This window comes from Hypanus sabinus, chromosome X1, assembly GCF_030144855.1.
Source record: "Hypanus sabinus isolate sHypSab1 chromosome X1, sHypSab1.hap1, whole genome shotgun sequence".
Taxonomy (NCBI): domain Eukaryota; kingdom Metazoa; phylum Chordata; class Chondrichthyes; order Myliobatiformes; family Dasyatidae; genus Hypanus; species Hypanus sabinus.
In genome coordinates this window covers 21,987,310-22,008,285 of record NC_082738.1, presented here as the reverse complement: position 1 = coordinate 22,008,285, position 20,976 = coordinate 21,987,310, and the positions used below count along the sequence as shown (strand labels likewise).

Here is a 20,976-nt window from a genome sequence, read left to right as displayed (position 1 = left end):
CTTATGTAATATAGGAAACACAGCAGTGTATTTACATACGGCCTTTTGCCACAAAAAGTAATGTCATAATGATGAGGAAATGTGATCATTATCACATAAATCCTTCAGCCTTTCACTTGATTGGCCACACTATCTCTTGCAAGTTATGGCCTCCAATGGCTTCTCTTTCTGTGTCTCCCTTGTGTCCCCTGAGTATCTGTTCTTCACCACCTCCTTTCAGTAATGGCACCTTGAAAACATGTCTTTGGGTTTCCATGTGTAAGCTGGTGACATCCAGTCTGTTTCACCGTCACTTCTCTCCACCCTCCTATTGCCACCAAACTGTCAGGTATCCAGCACTGAACGAACATAAATTTCTTCCAACTAAGTGTTGGAAAAGCCAAAGTCATTTTCTGCAGTTTCTACTTCAAACATCTGTTGCCTAACTCTGATTCTTCCTCACTGTTGTTGACCATTGTCTGAGATTGACCAAAATGCTAGTGTTATATATGACCCCATGATAAGCTTCCAGGCATATATCCATTGCAATGCGAAGGCAGTCTCACTTCCACCTGTGGAACCTGATAAACTCCACCCCTGCCTATGGTTTCATTTGTCACTGAAACCCTCATACATGCTTTTGTTCTCCTTAGATACAGCTCTTCTATTTGGAACCTATTTTCTGAACTCTTAAGAATTCATCCAGGTCCCTGATACCAACACAATTTTGTTCATCCTTGGCCCTTGACCATTGTGCCTGCTGGCTTCCTTTGGCCCCCAGTTTGACAATATCTCTGTTTTAAAGCCCTCATCATTGTTTCTAGTTCCTATCCTGCTGTAAAATCCTGCCTGATACCTCAAAGCAAAGGGTGAGGAAAACAGATTGCTAATGAAGGAGACAAGATGCGGCTCCCAGGTTTGCATTTACTGCTCTCCAGATGACTGATAACACTTCTGACCAATGATAACGGGCAGGACTCCTTATTTCTCACAGATACAGAATACAAATTGTCCAGAATATATAAGTCTACAGTTCATTGATCTATTGACCATCCCTAATTGATCCGTGTCCTGCTGCATGCAGAAAGAAGGAAGCATTGTGAGCATTGATGTGTATCTGATATTCATTTCCCTGTCTGCCACTGAGTAACCTTCCAAAAAGAGTGGGGTAAGGTAGGAGGCAGGTGTATAGAAGTGCTTGTGATAACATCTGTCCAATTTTCTTTTCTAGATGACAGAAGAATCCAATGGTATTCTAGGCTTTCACCCCACGGTGAACAGTGCTCCTATTTTTGGGAATGGCTCTGCACAGTAATGGACCATCATGCTTTCTGTGAAAGGATCTGACACTTTTTGTTCCAGGTATAAACTTGTGATCCCAACATCTTGTCAACTAGTGAAGACTCCTTTGGACATATCTGATTCTTATCATAAGGGTGGCTTCTTAGATTTTCCTTCAGAAGATTTTCTCAAGTGGAGGCTCAATTTAGTTAAAATGAGCACTGTGAATAGTCCTCAACTTGGGTGGCTATTGGAACAAGAGCAACAGGAAGCGACAGGGCTTTGGAGGTAACCGTAGTAACACAATATGACTGAAAGTGAATTTATTATTGCAGCTTTAAGAAAGATTGTCATGAAATGTTTGTTTTGGTGGATGACATTTTAGAGGACAGCCTTGCTTTAATTAAGAAATTCAACTCTTGAGTACTGTACATCTTGCTGTTTTTAACTTTTGAATACAGAAAGGTAAGTTACCCTTTGTGACTGGCAGATGTTTTATTTTTAAAAGTACAAGCATTGGTTCAGGACAGTAGAAACAAATCATTCTGGACTAATCTTTAAAAGCAACTTAAAATTGGAGGTGTTTTTAAGATGTTCTAGCCTTTGAGAATTAAGTTGTTGCTTTATTTTTTGAAATGCATTGTGTATTGGGGATCTGAACTGTAATCGGCCTTATAACAATAGTGCAGTCTGTTGAAATACCTACAAGAGGGTTCCTTACATAGTAAGCACTGTTTTCTTTTGAAAACAAAAAGCACAGCTTTGAAAAGAAACTCTGATCCTTTATTTCAAAGCAATGCTGGCTTGCATCTTAAACTTTTTTTCTGAGTTGGAAGAACATTGCTCAACCGGTTTTGAAAAGATTTTCAAAATGATGCCTGTTAATATACATGGAGAACAGTGTGTGGGAGCAGAAAGCAAGGCACATGCACTGTGTGAGGTTATCCTTCCCTTGTAAGTTTAGTAGTACAAAGAAGTCCCTTTGGAAAACCAGGTGGGCCAGTGAACTTTCTAACTCTTAAGCAAGCACACAGATAACTGTTACCTTTATGAACAATAGCAAAGAAGGGTCATACAATTTCAAGTGCCTTGTACATCATATATCTCACCCCACTTGAGAGTGTGCTGCTTAATCCCTTCCTCCTTATCTCTCTTTGGAGGGATCCACTCAATTGGATAACTGAAACTATTCCTGGGGAAAACACTGGCCCTGATTAAAGGAGCATAAAACGCAGTGAGTTTGAAAGTATTTAAACATAAATTAATAAGGAATTAAACATGAAGGTGCAGTATATTAATAAATTGGATTCAGTTAAAGTAATATTTTTGTCCTGTAGTTTCAAAAAAATTGTGATTTTTTTTAGATAAAAGGGGTGGAATTGAGAAAACACAGAGAGTGATAAGTAAGGTGGATGAGCAGGGGAGAAATAGCTAGGATAAAATTAAAATCGGGCATAGAGAAAGGGAATTGGATGGCCACAAGCCTCACCAGTAATTAATCGTCTGATTATGACTGGATTTATTATGTTTGAACTCGACCCAAGCAGCCAAAATACAGTAGCTATGGATGGTCGCTGAGTTGAAGACAATAAAGTGTGTGGGCGGGGGGGGTGGGGGGAGAAAACTTCTGAATGTCAAAAGAACCTAACAAAAACAATTGTCCAAGAACACTTTTAAAGTAGATGTGGTAGGAGTCCTTTTACACACATTTTGTTATCCTGCCATTTTCCATTGTTTCCAATTTGTGTAATTATTCAGGGTCTGATGGGATTTGATTCTCCAAATCTTGTCCATGAAAATGATTCTGAAACATTTCTAAATGGAGATATGAAATGGGCTTTGACATTCAAGGCCCTTGCTGAATAACTTGACCTGCTGTAATCTGTATTCTGGCACAAAGAAAAGCTTCTGTTGTTAATCATAACATGAACCTGTGACTAATCTCATACTAAGTCTAAGAATTTGTGCTGGAATATTGCAGCCACATTTGGATAATTTAACTGGTACAAAATTAGGTAAATAAAGAGCTACTGATCTTAAATTATCGGCTAATCAATATTTGGCAGTCTATATCTCAACTAAATAATGTTGTTCCTATGAGAAAATAATTGCAGTCCCTACCTCTCCCAGTTACATACTCATCCTATTTTCCCCACATTTGACTCCTGGGTTCTTAAACAGAAAAGGAGGACCCACACCCACCCACTCTTGCCATCAAAAACATTCCTCAGTCTCAGGCCTCATGAGGGTGCTGTTCATTAAATGCTCACTAGCAGCCATCTGGATCATTGAAGGCCTTGTTGACTATGACTTCCATTCCCATTGGGAAAGGTAACATTTTTTGCCTGGGTTTGGGTGACTGGTCTTGCATGGGCCAATTGGAGATTTTACACTTCGGTACATTAAACCCAAACAAATCCATAAAATGAACATAAAAACAAGTTTAGCATGTATTTATTGTCTTGATTATCAACCTTTGTTATGCAACTTTTGTTATCTTAAAATGTGTCAAGCATTAATCCATGTTCAACAAGGTCTGTGTTGGATTGAAACTCTTGTATGTTGGTGCAGCAAATCACCTGGGAGTAAGCACCAAAAGGAATTAATTCCCATTAATAGCAATGCTTTCATTTCTTTCTCTGGTTGGCATTTTGCCCCGATTATTGTCTTTTATGACAGGTCCGTTCCATTCTTCACACGGGGATTAACTGTGAGCTTTAACTGAAGTAAAATCTCACCTTTGCCTTAAAAATTCAATTGTAGGTTTAATTGTTTGCTAGTCCTGTTGTAAATCTTCTGAAAGTTGACCTTTGCACTGCAGACCTGTCACTTTGAAGGGTGCAGAATGCATGCAGATTGGAACTTTAGCTAGTTAAACTATTCCTTAAGTACAGATGAGATGAAGCATCAGCTGAAATTGTTCTTTTCTGAAAAGTTATGCAGAGGTGTCCATCTGATTAGAATGGACTGAACTAATAGTTTTTTTCCCAAGACAAAGATCCTTGCAAAAGATGGCCACCTTTCTCATTGTAAACTCTCTCCCAATGTGGAATGGAGACAGATTTGGTTGTTGCTAAGAGGCCAAAATTTGCCTCAGAGTCTAAAATTGATCCGGAATGCTCTCGACTTTGATGCATCTGTGGATGTATAGTCTAATGGTACTTACTACATGGACTCAGATGTGAAGAATGACTAGATGGGCATGGTGGTAGAAAATGGTTGCCCCAGCACAAACTTACACAAGGGGCAGACAAACAGAAAGATAGGTTGTTTTTTTAATATCCACACTAAATAACAGTCAAAGCATAAAACAAAAGCTTCACAAAGAAATGAAAGTCATCAACTCAAGCAGCCATCTATGACTGCTGCTCATTGGTCTTTGAGATCACTGGTCCTTCATCTTCGTCTATCTCTGTTTTATGTTGCACACTGTAAGGTTAGCACATGTTTTTGTTAAGCAAATTGAGAGTAAAAATCTTAAACTGGTAGATTTCTTTCCTAAGGCAGCCAAAGAATATATGTCAGGAGGCTATTAGTAAAAATACTTGAAAGAAGAAAAAATCTTGGTATGGTTGAGATTTACCACTTCATTTGGAGCCCCTAATGATAAAAGTAATTTTACCTTAAATGGTTCATTCATCCCCCAGGGATTTCACAATACAACTTTGCTCCACAGGTGATAGCTCAGAAAATAGTACTGGCCTTTGTCTTTTCATCTGGCAGTGTTCAGTGGCAGACGTCACCACGAAGTGAATTTTCTTGATGCTTGCCATTCCCACTGACGAGGCTGAGCGCTGAAGTTATTTTCATGATCATTCCCAATGTCAATTCTTGTCTATCATCAGCTCCTGATTTTTGTGGCAGCACTTCATCCCTTGTAATACAAAGCCTTTTAGGTCCCCTCAGCCTTAATTCTCTTGACCTGATTCCAAGACCCGATGACGTGTCAAGTTTCAGCTCAAAAAAAGGAACAAATTGCATCGTTAAAGCAATATTCCCAAAGTGATAGTGGTGCGGAAGCACAAAGGAAAATGGCAGTTGACAATCAGATTTGTGCTGGTCAGTGGCATTGTATAGGATTGCATTTTCTTTGCTTCTTTGGCGCAATGCAGCAAAGGCAAAAAAGCAAGGCAAAAAGGCAAGGCAAAGCGGCCAAATGGAAAATGTATGCAGTGCAGTCTTTTTCCCCCATACCAGATCTTTCTTGAGCCACAAAACAGAGGTTAGCAGCCCTGCACATCCTCTAGTACTCACCATTTTGGTGCCAAACTTCCAGCTGCTGCCAGCAACTGCAGGATCAAAAGAGCATGAGGAGTTGTGGGAAATCTTTGAGGAAGAGGTGGCTGTGTTGGGGAAGATGAAAAAGGCCTGACAACATGGTGGTGAGCCTGGTCCACAAAAGTGTATCGTGCAAGGAGGAGCTACTGGAGGTGTCACCTAACCTAAACCAAGAAAAAGAGCTGGTTCTTTCGTGACAGGCTTAATAAGTAAACAGCAAACAAAGTAAACTTCTAAACTGAAGTATCCAGTCCGTCATCTAGTTTCTTATGCTCTCCATTGGCTTGAAGAGCAGACGTGTGCAACCAGAACAGCCACCCTGTAAATGCTAGGAATACATACCAGCCCTGAATACCCTCATTTATTTATTTTTTACAATGCTGTAAATTTTCTTCAAATCACTCACTTTTTCTGTGTAATGTTTGCTTACTATCACACTGGTTTCGCTAATCTTTCACCTGTGTCAACCCATACACTCCTGCTCCCAGCATTGAGACCAGGCATTATCATAATGATCATCTGATTCTGTACAACATCTGAAGGTAATCAGACTTATGGTCTTAGTACATCTGTCAAAACTTAAGTCAGTAAAATTTACCAATTTCCATGTTTGTATCAGTAACTTTTCCATAAATCCATATTAAACACAAGTGATATGCCAGTCAATGTAATGATAATGGGATTTCAAAATATTAACTTAAAAGAAAGGGCAGGGAAATGAATTAATCAAATGGAACTGACTAGCTGTGCTGACCCAAATAGTTCTATGCAGTGAAATTGTACAGTACAATTTTGTGCTTCTATGATTTTTTTCATATAGAGAATGTGAGATTATCAATTGTTGCTATTTGTTCAAACTGTTACTTTTTGAAAATAATGGGTTAATGTCTGATTATAGATGCCCAGTGCAGCAGATGTATATTGGCTATATTGTTCTTCACTCTGCCAATTTCAATGTAGTTATGCCTAAATATTGTGATTTTTAAATATATATATATATTTTGAGGGCAGAAGTCCAGGCATCTTCTTTTGTCAACCTGGAAACTGCTACGTGATAGCTCCACACAGCTGCTTCACCTTTTCTTACTGCGTTCCTCCTACTTGTTATAGTGGAGGTTTAGTACATGTGAAATAAATGGATTAATTCTCGTGAAAGTAGGAGATGGAAATTTCAATAGAAAGACATTAAATGCCAGTGTAATGACAAGCCACTTTAATTGGTGTTTAATCTTTCTGTCTTTGATTAATGATTCCACAATGTGATAGTTATTTATTGTGCAAAGGATAATACACAGCAGACAACTTGAGAGCAAGATTTCTGCCTAATCATCAAGACCTTCAAATCATACAGACTCCCCTGAGTTTTACTTGTGTTCACTTGGGCTCACTTTATTCAATTGCAGATTAAACAAGGAGCAGAGGGCATCCCATTTATAAACCTGGAGTAATGGATACAGTTTTTGTCTCCTCCTTTGTATTCACTTCAGTAGTGAGTTCAGCAATGAGTCACCAGACTGACTACTGAGATAGAGTATATAATGTATATTTCTTAGAATTCAGAATAACATTGAAACATGGTAACATTCTTTAAGGTGTAATAGGGTAGATGCAGGGGGCTTTTTGGGAAGTCCAGATCTCTGGCTTGCCAGCTCAGGATAATAAGCAAGTCTTTTAAGACTGAAATCAAGTAAAGATTGTTTAACTTAAATGGTTATGAATTTTTTGTGCTCTTTAAAAGGCTGTGAGTACTCAACCATTTATATTGAAAATTATATTGAAAGTAGGAGGGATGAGAGGAAATTTGGGCAGTGCAGCAAGGTGGAATTGGGATAGTGGGCTTATGGCTCGTGGAGCAATCTCAAGGGGCTGAATGGCCTTGTATTTCCGATTGAAGTTCAACTGTCCAATCAAGGTATTGGATTTTGGTTCCAATCATTTGATTGGGTATGAATTCAAGATCTTCCATAAGTTTACTGGAGTTGACCAGGTGGTGTTTGATCGTGTGGATTTCGGAAGAGAACTAACTTGTCTCTAAACAGCATGAGCACAATGTTGAAATTGTCTGTGGCCTTGGTGGGGAGATTATTGCACCTTTTAAGGAAAAAGGTAGCTAAAGAAAGTTCCAGGACGTTGGTGAAAGTGCAGTGGATTGGGTTAGTTGTGGATTTTTCCAGCAAAGAATACAATGTACTGAATAGCCTCATTCAGTGCAGTATTCCTGTCTGCTTCTGAAAAAGACATCAAAGGGGATGGCAATTTTTTAATACAGCCTTGTCAAAGACTATCACTCATGAAATAAAAGACGAGCTTGTTGACTGATTGTGTATTGTTCATTTTATATATATGCATGCAAATGGCTTACTTTCACAATAAAAAAGATTTAATTGCTCTTTAACCATGTTTATGAGCTTTTGTGTCCCATTTTATTTCCGTAGCACACATTAAGACTATAAGACATAGGAGCTGAATTAGGCCACTCAGCCCATCCAGTCTGCTCCACCATTCCATCATGACTGATTTATTATCCCTCTCAACCCCATTCTCCTGCCCTCTATAACATTCGACGCCCTGACCTTCAAGTTAATCTTTAGGGAATCCTGTACAATTGCAGCTGGTAAGATGGCGGCATGTTTTGATTCAGCAGCTTCTACTGGGTCAACCAAAGGTGTTATTGCCTTTTGTAAGTGTATTTTTCACAATCGCAAGGCACTGCTGGACATTAAGAACTTGGAGTACTCCAGATGTATCCCATAAGCAAGTTTCCTTGTTGGCGAAGGAACTCGACTTGGTGCTAATGGTGATGCTGCCTGTGACAGAGAGGCGTCAGTGCACAAAGGGGGTGTGCAGTCTATAACAGCGAATGATTATCTTAGTTGCTTTTCTTGTGGTTGCAAGACTTTGTTGGCCATTGGTGGCATTGAATGCTGCAGGTCCAGTTCATTGGTTATTGCCAAACAGTGGGGGCTGCATGGCCTTGGTCATGTTTGTAGTGTCACTTGTTTGTAGCCACCCGGGGGAGGCATCAAAATCGAGCGCTCCACTGGAGTGTCAGTGGTAACGTGGTGAGGCGTCCATGCGGGAGTCGATGCTGTCCTCCAGTGTTTGCTCAGCAGAAGACAAGACATACTGTTTTCAACTGCAGACTGCTGCAACGTTCATGGACTCGGGTACTTGAACTATATATACATTTTGTGTGACTGTATTTTACTGCTAACATGTGTGCTTGCTATCTTGTACAGTACTTTGTAAAAATATTCAGATCCCCAATCCTTTGTTCACGTAAACCAGGGAATTTGATCAATGTAACTGAGAATTTTTATCTGTGCTTCACATGCTCCTTTTTCCCCCACAGTGGAGTCCATAAAAAAAAGGGAAAACAATAAAGCATGGAAAACTAAAAGTTCAAAAACTGAAATGTCAGCAGTTCAAAAGTATTCACCCTCCTTTGCTCAGTACTTAGCTGAACCACCTCTCGCAGCTGTTACACAGCTTATCCAGACTTTCTGGATAAGTCTCTGTTAGCTTTGCTCATGATGGAGCAAGATTTGCCCATTCCTCTTTGCAAACTTGCTCATGTTGTGCCAGGTTATTTGGCAGCAATCTTGAGGCTTTGTCAGAGACATTTGATCAGGTTAAGGTCAGGACTCTGACTGGGCCACTCAAGGACATCAGTTTTCTTTATTTGAAGCCACTCTGGCAGTGTGCTTTGGGTCCTTGTCCTGCTGAAAGCTTAAGCTTTCTGGCAGACACTATCAGGTTCTTAAGCAGGATCTCTCTGTATTTAGCAGCATTCATCTTCTCATCAATCCTGACCAGATTTCCAGTCCCTGCTACTGAAAAGCATCCTCATAGCGTGATGCTACCTCCACCATACTTTACAGTAGAGATGGTGTTACCTGGCTGATGTGCAGAATTAGATTTATAACACATTTTGCTCAGTGATTAGGCCAAAAAGTTCCACTTTAGTCTCATCTAACCACAAGACCTTCCTCCACATCTTCACAGTATCCTCCAAGTGAAGCTTTGCAAATTCTTTACAGGCAAGGATACTGTATGCTTTTTTTTTAGCTTGGGTTTCTTCCTTGCCACACCTCCATAAATATCCTTTTTGTGCAAGACCTTAGAGAGTGTGGAGCCATGAACTTCATCTCCAGTTACAGCCACTGGCTTCTTCAGCTCAGTCAGAGTGACTGTTGGCATCACAGTAGCCTCTCTTACAAGTGCCTTTCTTCTCCAGTGACCAAGTTTAGAGGGATGGCTTGATCTAGGCAATGTGGCTGTGGTTTCATAGTTTTTTCCCCACTTTTTCACAATAGACTGTACTAAGCTCTGAAGCATGTTCAGTGCCTTTGAGATGGTCCCTATGTTTGTGCTTCTCTATTATCATTTCTCTGACTTGTCTTGAATGCTGTTTTGTCTTCATTCTGGTTTGGTCTGTCGAAAATCTACCATACTGTTAAACCTTACAGAGAGAGGAGGCATTTATTCTTATGAATTCTGTGAATACAGGTGATTCTCCAATTCTCTACATCAACAAATTGGGTGAGTTGGTAAAGTAATACATAGTATTGCACCTGAGGGAAGTTAGCATACAAAGGGCATAAATACTTTCTCAGCCTTACAATCTTTTGGTTTTTAATTTTTAGTAAATTGTCAACAGGTTTTGGAATTTTTATTTTGATTTAACATGATCGCAATGTTTTGTAGATTAGCCCAAGATCCTACTTCAATATATTTTAAATTTAGAAAATAGGACCATAAAATGTGTAAATAGTTGGGGGTCTGAATTCTTTTTCAAAGTACTGTCTGTGCCTTGTGCTATGTGTGACTATTGGTACTGTGTTTTGCACATAGGCCCTGGAGTAATTTTGTTTTATTTGGCTGTATTTGTGGTTATTCATGTATGGTTGAATGACAATTAAACTTGAACTTTAAGTCCCTTTGCAACTCTGATTTTCAAATTATTTCCCCGTTTAGAAAATAGTCTGCGTCTTTATTCCTTCTAGCAAAATGCATGACCATACACTTTCCTGCACTATATTCCATCTGCCACTACTTTGCCCATTCTCCTAAACTGTCCAGGTCCTTTTGCAGGCTCCCTGCTTCCTTAAAACTACCTGCCCTTCCACCTATCTTTGTATCATCTGCAAACTTGGCCAGAAAGCCATCGATTCTGTCCTCCAAAGAGGAATGGCCTTTGTTGATGCGAGTACTTTGATCATGGCATCTTGCTCTTTGATAATCTTTCACATGATGGCATATACACCCGAAGTGGCAGAGACTAGAACTTACCTTGTATTGCTAGTAGGCCACTTCACTATAAGAATTATATTTGACTACCTTACGGATAGCAAAATGAGCAACTGAAAAGAGTTATTTTATTTGTGTGTGCTAATTTTGGACGTTGTTCAGTGACAAAAATTCATTCCCTAAGCAAGCTTCTCTTTGTCAAGTCAGACGTGGGAATGTTTGCTAATGATTGTAATGCACAATTCTATTCGCAAGTCTTCAGAAAATGAAGCAGCCCATTCCTACATGAAGTAAGACCTGGACACCCTTCAAGCCTCTGCTGATAAATGTGGTAAGTGACATATAGACAGCACAAATGCTGGGCAGTGACCATCTTCATGCAGAATTTGTGTGCCTCCTGTGGATTTTGATTCAAGGATAGCAATTAAACTTGAAGGAGGTGAAGTTCCCATGCAGTTAGTACCAAAGAAAGTGGCTACATAGGACATCACCCCCTTTGCTACCCTGATAATACAGGTTACAGGTATGGGAGGTCAACTTGCCGATTTCAGTCATATTGTTCTGAAATGTTGTGGGACCAGGTGATGCCTTTTGCAATTTACCATTTACATTGATGATTTGGAAGAGGGGGCTGAGTGTAGCATAGCAAAATTTGCTGATGACACTAAACTGAGTGGAAAACAAATTGTACAGAGGATGTGGAGAGTCTGCAGAGGGATATAGATAAAGTGAGTGGGCCAAGGTCTGGCAGATGGAATACAATGTTGGTAAATGCAAGATCATCCATTTTGGAAGGAATAATAGAAGAGTAGATTATTATTTAAATGGTGAAAGATTGCAGCATCCTGTTGTGCAGAGGAACTTGGGAGTGCTTGTTCATGAATCGCAAAAAGTTGGCTTGCAGGTACAACAGGTTATTAAGAAGGCAAACGGAATGTTGGCCTTCATTGCTAGAGGGATTGAATTCAAGAGCAGGGAGGTCATGGTGCAGCTATACAGGGTATTGGTGAGGCTGCACCTGGAGTACTGTGTGCAGTTCTGGTCTCCATACTTGAGGAAGGATATACTGGCTTTGGAAGCAGTGCAGAGGAGGTTCACCAGGTTGATTCCAGAGATGGAGGGGTTAACCTATGGGGAGAGATTGAGTCGCCTGGGACTAAACTCTCTGGAATTCAGAAGAATGAGAAACATACAAAATTTTGAAAAGGGATAGATAAGATAGAAGTAGGAAAGTTGTTTCCAATCGTAGGTGAGACTAGAACTATGGGACATTGCCTCAAGATTCAGGGGAGAAGATTTAGGACGGAGATGAGGAGAAACTTTTTTTCCCCAGGGAGTGGTGAATCTGTGGAATTCTCTGCCCAAGGAAGAAGTTGAGGCTTCTTCACTAAATATATTTAAGATACAGTTAGATAGGTTTTTACATAGTAAAGGAATTAAGGGTTATGGGGTAAAGGCATGTAGATGGAGCTGAGTTTATGGACAGATCAGCCATGATCTTATTGAATGGCAGGGCAGGCTTGATGGGCTGAATGGCCTACTCCTATTTCTTATGTAAATTGTAGAGAAGTAAAGGCTTCGGGCTCAACAGTTTTGTTGAATCTGAGGTTCTTTGCTTGTATTAACTCCAATTCTTCATTATATGCAAAGAATATTAGAAAGATATAACTGGTCTTGCTGCATCTGAAAAGATAAAAGGTAGTTTAATATTTCAATGGAATTCTTTTACCAGTATGAGCTAATGGATTTCATAGGTTGCAGCTAAGATGCTGAAAGATATTATGATAATAGCGATCTTCTTGGTCTTGGAAATTCCATAATCATGCCTGCCCCGACATGCATCTTATTCATCTGGGCCATTTATCTGTTTTCCACTGTCAGTACCGAGACCCAGATTCCATGTGCTACCAATCCTTCCTCCCTTGTAGGTTGAGTAACAATGTTTAAATGCTTAGTAAATGAATTGTGTCCTGTGATACAGATGAAGAACTGAACAAGGCTCTAGGAATAAACTGCAGTAAGTTGCAAAAGGATTCCAAAAACTGCAAAGTACTCAGAGTGTTCAGTGCCAAACAAATGTTTCTACCTTTCTGCATCAGGGAAAGGCCTGTTAACAAAGACTGGAGGCTGACTTATTCCTGATACACTAATTGTGGGTTACATGACACAAGCATTTGTTGCTTTTGGCACACCTATGATATCTGACTACGTGAACCTTCTTGAAGGACTTCCCTTGCAGCTGATGCGCAATTGAGCACCTAGCCAGAATGCAGCTGCAGTAATGCTGCTGATGGCCTATTAAGCATCCAACAAACAGATGAACCCTATAAGTAAGGCTCAGTATTTCAATCTGCTGTGGTGTGAACAAACTGAATTTCCCCTGAAGGGAGCAACTTATTACAAAAAAACATGAAATAACCACAGAAAGTGCTTGAAATACTCAGTCAGGTGGCATTTAGGGGGAGAAAAGCAATAAATGTTTGAAGGCCATGATGTGCTGCCTGTTCTGCTAAGGATTTCTAGCATTTGTTGTTTTTAATGAAAATTTCCATTATCTGCAGATTTTTGCTTTGATTCTACCTCGTAAAGCAGTGGGTCGCAACCTTTTCTATGCCCCACACCCCTAGGAAATGTTTGATTAATGTTTGCACCCCCTACAAAAGTAATAACACATTTGAAGATGAAGAAGTCTAATTTCTAATTTTTGACCACATACAATACTGCGAGTGAACAAATTGAACTTAAAAAAAAAATAAGCTTTTAACTCAGTGCATAAAATGCAAATATAAATTGAGCAATTAGATTCTAATTTATTCAGAAAAAATTGTAAACAGTAAATTGATGAGACTCCTCAACTCTGAGATGTAACTTCCCAGGTAACACTGATGAGAATCCTCAATGCTGATTCGGGCAGCAGGAGACTGGAGTGAGTTTGCGTGTCTCTCGACTCGGGCGGTGAGAGACTGGAGTGTGCTTGGGACAAACGTTACTACCACTTCTCAAGGCACACCAGCAGCTGGCTGAGTAATGACTCGTGACTTGTCACTCAAGCACACAAGCCACTCTTTGTCACACCCCCTGAAATTCCATCTTGCACCCCAGGTTGGGAACCCCTGTCGTAAAGTGTGATAGGATACTGTTGGTTATGTGAGTGAATAATATTTGGCAAAGTATTTGCTGCTTGGAGGGAAGTACTCAGAAGAACGTTGTGGAGGTGAACAGTTTTCTAAGCTGTAATGTTGCCAGCACAACCTTACTTTAGAGATTTCTGCTTGTAACTGACTGACATTCCAGAGCTATACTCGGGGAACTTTGCACTCAAATATGTCATCTTTCCATAGGGTAGTAAACCAAAACCCCTCTACCCATAGGTTAATGTAAAATCAAAGGAGAACTGAGACAAGTTCCTTGTGCACTGGTTATTTTTTTTCCCTGCAACTAATGCTGCTGATGCAGGTTAACTCACCATCTATCCTGTCATTATTTGCAAGAACTTGCTCTGCACAAATTAGATGCTGCATTTACATACAGAACTTGGAGTACATACATGATGAATGACTTTTCTCACAGAGCTTTGGTGATGGACAGGCACTTCTCAGTTTGTATACAACTGAGCAGCAAGCCAGAATACAGCTAGATTACTATGACAATAAGTGTACAAACAGCCATAAAAGCCCATTAAATAATACCCAGTGTGTCAGTTCACTGAGATGTGTGACCCTTTCAAATATAATTCTTTGAAGCTGCCAGTTGAATTAAAATTCTCTTTGTATTGAATAGTATTATTACTCTTTAAACATAGGTCCAACTGACTATTGCCTTACATCCCTCTATACAGAAACATGACATTGAACAGAAAAGCTATCTAACAAGGTTGCAAGTGGCAGTAGTGACTACTCAATAGCTACATAGTAACATTTTGTGTTCCAAATTTTAGTCAATGGAAATGGACCACATTGATGCCATAAATTGATTTAACTCACATGGCAAAAGTACCAACATTGATTTTTCTATTTTGATAAGAAAGCTGTTTTGCATGTTAATTTAATATGGATAGAAATATATAACTTGTATAGTATTTTGCAAAATTTCAGCTTGAACAAAGTGGGGGTTGGCTCGCAACACATGAAGTTCCTTGCTCTCTTTGCAAAGGATGCCACAGAGGTTATTCGATAGGAAACTATAAAAGCAAGATTTAGGGGAAGCAGAAGTTTATGAAAACCTGAAATAAAACAACTTCCTGGAAACACTCAGCCGGTCAAGCAGTATTTGTGGGTAGGGAATCAATTTTATTACAAAGATGGCACTCCTTGGCTAATGCAAGTATAATTACTTTTGTCCATGGTTTTTACTTCCAGCATTTAAACACTGTGGATCCAATTAACTGGAACACCCTAGGACCAATGCACCTTGGCCCAATTAGCTGAAGTTTCACGGAAATAGTTAATAAGGTATAAAAAAGATAAACTACCATTTAACTAAGAAACAAATTTATATATATTTTTTAATACAGAAAAAAAATAGAACACTACCAAGAGTACTACAATGCTATAAAGCTGTGTGTTAGTTTGTGTTATTATTACAGAGGAATTAATCCAGTGTATGCAGCCGCATTCTTTTGATTGACTGAATGAACAAAATCAGAGTAGACACCTAATTCAAATAGCAGACTGCCTTCAAACAATGCTTTCGATGATCCCATTCTCCAAATCTTCATTTTAATTGTAACATTCAAGATGATTGTCGATACCTTCACATTCTTCGTAGTTCCGAGCTTGTTGAAGTCATGAAATCATTTCATTTTCACTCTCAGCTATTTCTGCATCTCCAAGCCTGAACGCTCAAAACCACAGTGAGTAGAAGCAGTTCTGAATTGATGTACTGCTTATTTCTCGCCAGCTATCAATGGCAAAAAAATCACTGCTTTCTGAACACAAGCAAGTTGTGCAGTGTCTAACGGCCACAGGACATGCACAAGACTGACACAATTTAGAAAATGTTCGCCAACAATCTCCTGCTCCAATTAACTGGCACAGTGCCCTATATAAATGAAAGGAGTTCCAGCTATTTTCTTGATTTGTTTCTGTTCTTTGAGTTGTCCCAAATGAGCGGCTGCTCCGATTAACTGAATGCCCAATTAACTGGAATCCACTGTATTTGTAATCACTGTGATATATGACATTAAACAGAATATACTGTATCTCAGTGATCGTGGGCCAGAATAAAGCCAAGACTAATTGTGAGATGTCATTTAGTTGCAAATGCGCTATAGCTTTAGGTGAAGGGCAGATGTTGCCTTCTGAGTTTGTTGAAGTTGTATATCACTGACAGCCTCATCATCGGCACATCTTGGGACACTGCTTTTGCATCGCTGATGGCTCTGCATCTGCCTCGGCTATTCAGTAGTACAAGTACTCTTTTTAACAGTCATTAATGATGGCCAGTTAACATCTGGCACTAAATATGAACTATATGTGTAATCTCAGTCCTTTACTGCAGATGCTAGGAATCGGAAATGATAAGCAAAAATTGCTGGAAACACCTCAGCAGATTTGATAAAGGGCATTGACTAAAATGTTAACTCTGATTCTCGTTCTACGATGATACCTGTCCAGCTAAGTGTTTCCAGCATTTTCCTAGTCCTTCAGGTTGTGAGTTGGGAGAGGCTAAACTGTAAGATTTTAAATGTAAGCACGAGGTTCTGCAGATACTGGGAACCTTGAGCAACACACACAAAATGGTGGAGGAACTCAGCCAGTCGGGCAGCATCTATGGATGGAAATAAATAGTCAAGGGAATTCAGGATTATTTTATTTTCCCCTCAGTGTAATTCTTCTTTTTGTAACTGATATAATCGTGATTTAATTCTCCTCACTCATTCTGCTGGTTATTTTCCAGTCTTTCTAATTCACTGGTTCTGAGGATACCTCGCCTCTTGCCCCGTTTGTTCAGCTGCTGGATATCCTGTTTCTTAAACAACATCTTATCACCTGGAAACTTCAGCTATTTTATAGAGGCAAGGCTAATTACAGGTGCGGTTAAGTGTCCCACCACAGGGCAACCTGACCCATTCACTGCATGGTGTATTGATGGGCCATATTATACAGCACAGAAACAGGCCATTCAGCCCACTGAATCCACACTGACCATCAAGCACCCTCTTAAACTGATTCCATTTCATACCCTCCCCAACTGCCCCGAACACTGCTGTTCACATGCGCGCTAAGGGCACTTTAAAGCAGCCAATTAACTTACCAACCCACATTTCTTCGGGATATGGGAGGAAACCCATATAGTCACAGGGAGGATATACAAACTCCACACAGACAGCACCTGAGGTCAGGATTGAACTCAGGACAATGAAGTTGTGAAGCAGCATCTCTGCCAGTTGCACCACTGTCCCTGCCTGCTCATCCTAGCCCGTGCCTTTCTCTCACTGGCAGTACTGGCCTCATGCCCATACTGGATCTTTGGCACCATGCATCACTGTGGCCCTGCCTGTAAGTACAAGAGGCCACAAGTGGCAGTGGGGCTGTGTCTGATGGGAACCACAGCTATCCCCATTGAAAGCCCTGATAGCTGTGTGGGAAACCCATGAGTCAAGTATTCTGCATTCAAGCCCCACTTCAGAGACTTGCTCCCAAATATTCAGGCTGCTACTGCAAATTCAGTAGTGGTGTAGACATTTGCAGGAGCCTTGATACCCATCTGGCCGTATCACACAGGCATACAAGATCCTATGACACTAGTAAAAAGCAAGTTGCTGGATAAACTCTGTGTTTTTGGAGGCATAATTTCCATTTCAAGTTGAAACCCTGCTCAGGACTGATCCTATGACACTAATTTGATCAGGAGGAATCTCCCTGACTAATATTTATTCAAAATCATCAGAATAGAACTGCTGTGAAGCGTTGCACTAACCATTATGCTGCCAGGCCTCTCATGCTACCGTGCCAGCGACAGCAAGCACATCTGTGGTCTGTGTTGATTGGCCAAGTTTTTCGATGGCTAGAGCAGTGAAAGCCACCATTAAGTGACGGAGCCTTGCAAAGCCTTAGTCTCACGTGCTTCACAACACTGCAAAGAAAATAGAGCGGGGAACGTCTACCATCAGCACAGATTCAGCACGTTGACTTGCTTTACTGTGGCTGTGCATTGTGTCCGACTTAATCACAGAAGCACAAACTTATTTATCTCCAGATCATAGCCTACCTCATTTTGCAACATTGTGTGTCTGTCTCCTTACTATTACAACTCTATTATGCATTTTATTAGGAAGAGGAAGTGCTCATTTGCTAAAGCTTTTACATTAGCCAGAGATTCAGCATCATTTGCTAAGGCTACCTGTTGCTGGAAATGTCCCATCAGATATCAGGACATTACTGCCAGATGGTAGTAAGAAAGGCCCTCCCTGGGGATTATCCCTACAATACGTTTGGACCCTCGGCCTCACTGAGCTATCCTAGAGGCAGCAGTGGGGAAAGGATGCTTTCTGACTCTTTCTGCTGGTCAGAAGCTCCAGGCAGAGGTGTTTGGGATCTGTCCCAGTTCATTGACAGCAGGTCAGTAAATAAACTCTCCACTCAGGGCTGGTCCTTGGGCAAGCATAGAGATGGACTCCAGTTACTGCCAGAAGCTTCTCAGCTTGGTGAAAAAGTCACCACTGTCAGCCTGAAATCTATTAATCTTCTATCTGATAATAGTCTAGTACTGAGTGTTGCTGAGTGGTAACACTAGTTCTAACCCCTACATCTAACACTAAGCCCAAATCCAGAGCATTAACTCTGACCCTAAGCCCTGAGCCTCAATTCTAACCCACAAACCCCTACCTTAACCCCTGAGCCCTCTCTAACCCTGATTGTAAGTCCTGAGCCCCCAACTCTAACCCCTCACTCCTAACCCTGAACTGTAAGCCTGCTATTCACAATAAACATCCTCACTCTCACCAAACCACTTTGTCACCCACCATGTGAAAGGACAGAGACAATGTGGAGGTCCCCAAATAAAAATGAGATTGTGCAGTTCATGGCTAAAAGGAGTGAATGTATCGATAATACATAAAATGGCAGAAGTTTAGTTATTCTAACTGTAAAATATTGTCTGTGTTTGTATGAACTGTACAATAATGTGTTTTAAAGCAATAATTTTCTAAGAAGTTCAAGTTCAGTTCATTGTCATTCAACCATGCACATGTATACAGCCAAATGAAGCAATGTTCCTCCAGACCAAGGTGCATAACACAGGACATATAACTCACCCACATGCAACACACAAAGTAGTATTACCACAAATAATACAGTGCGTTTACAACACAAGTTAGAAAGTAAACAGTATAAAGCTACTGGGGTTTCATGCATGACCTGGGTGGTGGCAGGGAGTTCAGTAGCCTCAAGGCCTGAGGAAATAAGCTTTTTCCCATCCTAATGCTACGGTACCTCCCCCCTGATAGTAGGGGGTCAAAGAGATTGTGGGACAGATGGGAGAGATCACTATCAATGCTGAGGGCCCTGCGTATGCAGTGATCCTGATAAAAATCTGATGGGTAGATGAGAGACCCCGATAATGCACTCAGCAGTCCCCGCAATCCTTTGTAGGAAGTTGTGGTCGTTCAGCTTGCAATTCTCATACCAGAGAGTGATGCAGCTGGTTGGGGCTCCCTTGGTGGTGCTCCTGTAAAAATTGGTTAAAATGGTTGTGGTGGGGGAGTGGGTGGGGGGGGGGGGGGAGAGAGGGGAACCTCAATCATCCCAATCTCCTCAGGAAGTAGAGACATTGCTGTGCTTTCTAGACCAAAGAGGTGGTGTTGAGGGGACCAAGTGGAATTGTCTATTATGTGTATTCTAGAAACTTGTTTCTCCTATCTCTCTCCACGGAGGAGCAGTCAGCCTGCATCTTCCTAAAGTCCACTATCATCTCTTTGGTCTTGTCCATGTTGAGACTCAGGTTGTACTTGCATTGTTCTACCAGCTGCTCTACCTCATCTCTGCGTTGCATTTCATGTCACATGTTGTGTCATCCGCAAAATTGATGATTTGGTTTGAATTAGATGTAGCAATGCAGTATGAGGTGCCATTTTCCAGGTGGGGTAGGACAGAGCGAAGTGCAGAGACTATGGCATCATCAGTGGACTGATTAGAGCAATAAGCGAGCTGGAAAGGGTTTGATGTAGCAGGAAGATGGGATTTAATGCAATCTATAACCAGCTGCTCAAAACACTTCATTATTGTTGAGGCCAGTGCCACTAGGTGGTAGTTGTTGAGGCAGGTTACTGTCACTCTTTTTGAGCACTAGGATGATGGTGGCCACCTTGAAGCCTGAGATAAAGTATTCTTATAGGGAGAAAAGTTTCTCATCTGGCTGGATATTTTAGTGGTTTTGTGCTCCTTTTGCAATGGTCTCCAAAAACTCAAGGTAATAATTTTAGACCACGTGAGAAAATGATGTAAAACTTGTAAATGCACCATGGTGTCTCTTGTAATTATCACAATAAAACATTGCAAAAATTTACATATGAAACCTTAAACCTTATCATACAGGGACTAGAGCATACAGCAGAGATGCTTAATAACTGAATTATTAACTTCCCTTTGTATGCTAGAAGCTGCTTAACCTGCTGAGTATTTCTGTTCTCAGTTCAGACTTAGAACCATAGAACATTACAGCACAAAACAGGCCTTTCGACACTTGGCTGTGCTGAACCATTTTTTTGCCTATTCCCACTGACCTGCACCTGGGCCATATCCCTCCAATCCCCTCTCATCCATATACCTGTCCAAGTTTTTCTTAATAGAAGTTTTTCTTCTGATGATTGTATCAATTTTGCACCACTCCACCAATCTCCCTTTTCTTGCTTTCTGTAGAAGGGTGCTGTGTTCAAAAAGATATTAGATTTAAGGTGTGTTCAAAGCTAGGAGTGGTATTGATGAGAGTTAGTTGGGTGAAACCACTGCAGAAGTGTTAATAGATAATTGGTTTAAACAAAGCTGGGCTTGGGGAGAAGGCACCTATACCGCAAGCTGTTACCATCTGGAACACAGTGTGGAAAAAGGGTGTTGAATGTAGAACAGCAAAGCACAGGTGCAGCCTCTGGGAAGAATCTTGTCTGCACTGGCCATAATGGTAAGCTAATCCTATCTACCTGCATATGCTTTGTATACCTCTATTCACTGCTTATTCATGTGCCCATCT

The 20,976-nt window shown here is 40.6% G+C and overlaps 2 protein-coding genes across 4 annotated transcripts in view; both read left to right on the top strand.

The window, feature by feature from the left end:
• LOC132384678 (aryl hydrocarbon receptor-like) overlaps window positions 1-20,976 on the top strand; it is a 190,684-nt gene that overhangs the window by 148,010 nt on the left and 21,698 nt on the right. For 2 of the 3 annotated variants that reach the window (XR_009508982.1, XR_009508981.1), the window contains exon 11: window positions 1,211-1,341. Coding sequence is in view for 1 of the 3 variants with exons in the window: in XM_059956040.1 (XP_059812023.1) it covers window positions 1,211-1,294 (84 nt within the window). In the remaining 2 variants the exon portion in view is untranslated. Of the gene's footprint in view, window positions 1-1,210; window positions 7,934-20,976 lie in introns of those variants that run through there. The other variant, XM_059956040.1, reaches the window with a different exon arrangement.
• The window catches only part of LOC132384998 (fidgetin-like), a 200,134-nt gene continuing 180,581 nt past the window's right edge, over window positions 1,424-20,976 (top strand). The window contains exon 1 of the mRNA XM_059956723.1: window positions 1,424-1,548. The gene's annotated coding sequence lies outside the window, so the exon portion shown is untranslated. The remainder of the gene's footprint in view (window positions 1,549-20,976) is intronic.